The 1,116-nt window shown below is 40.9% G+C and overlaps 1 protein-coding gene across 1 annotated transcript in view; it reads right to left on the minus strand.

Moving 5' to 3' along the window:
- Nucleotides 1–496: 496 nt before the first annotated feature.
- HAVCR1 (hepatitis A virus cellular receptor 1) overlaps nucleotides 497–1,116 on the minus strand; it is a 24,714-nt gene continuing 24,094 nt past the window's right edge. The window contains exon 7 of the mRNA XM_011947664.1: nucleotides 497–637. Within this exon, the coding sequence (XP_011803054.1) occupies nucleotides 497–637 (141 nt within the window). The remainder of the gene's footprint in view (nucleotides 638–1,116) is intronic.

Genomic DNA, 1,116 nt, shown 5'->3' on the forward strand with positions numbered 1-1,116 from the left:
AACCATTCTCAGTGCTTTTTCTTCTTGCTCTTTTCCTTTTATTTTAGAGACAATGTCTCACTGTGTTGTCCAGGCTGGTTTTGAACTTCTGGGCTCAAGCAATCCTCCTGCCTCAGCCTCCCAAAGTGCTGGGATTACAGATATGAGCCACTGGTCCTGGCTGGTATTTTTTTTTTTTTTTTTTTTTAAAAAGAGATGGGGTCCCACCATGTTGCCCAGGCTAGTCTTGAACTCCTGGGCTCAAGCAATCCTCCTGCCTCACTCAGCCTCCCAAGTAGCTAGGATTACAGGCATACGACCTCCCATTCTTAGTGCTTTGTAGGTCCTAATGCATTTAAACTTCATTTCCCTTCCCCCTTGAGGTAGATGGTATTACCATGTGCCTTTTACAAATAAGGATTTGGGGACAAAGGGAAGTCGTGTGAAATCAAAATCATGTGGCTTATGAAACTAGTGAACCCAGGCAAATTGGCTGTACATCCCTCGTTCTAGTGCCTTAGGAACAATCTTGAAATGACTTACTTTTGGCAATGACAACACCCAAAACAGCAAGAAGCACCAAGACAGAAATACAGACTCCAGCATAAATTCCTTCAGTGGTGGTGACCATCTGTGGATTATGTTCTGGGGACAATTGCTAAGGAAACAACAACAGATCAAAAAAGCATCTTGTTAGAAAGTTATGAAGAGAAAACATTTCCCAGAATCACTTACCCAGCCGTATTTACCTGTATTGGTGCTTGGGGACTTCTGGAACATAAGGGTAAGACCAAATGAACTGAGTTTATAACCCTATGGTGAAAATCTAGGACAATTTGAAATTCAAAACATATTTTACAATGATGGGTGTGTTTTCTAGCTTGCTTGAGGTCGTATTTACATAGGTGCACACATTTGTCAAAACTAAAACTGTATGCTTAAAATGGGATGTATGTAAATTTTTTAATTTACTGTTTTAAAAGTCAATAGGTTATTTCCATAAATACATCCTCTTGTGATATTAAAAAAGAAAAAATGTCAGGTGTGGTGGCTCATGTCTGTAATCCCAGCACTTTGGGAGCCCAGACACATGGATCACCTGAGGTCAGGTGTTCGAGACCAGCCTGGGCAACATGG

The sequence above is a fragment of the Colobus angolensis genome, unplaced genomic scaffold (assembly GCF_000951035.1).
Source record: "Colobus angolensis palliatus isolate OR3802 unplaced genomic scaffold, Cang.pa_1.0 Scaffold27, whole genome shotgun sequence".
In the NCBI taxonomy this organism is placed as follows: domain Eukaryota; kingdom Metazoa; phylum Chordata; class Mammalia; order Primates; family Cercopithecidae; genus Colobus; species Colobus angolensis.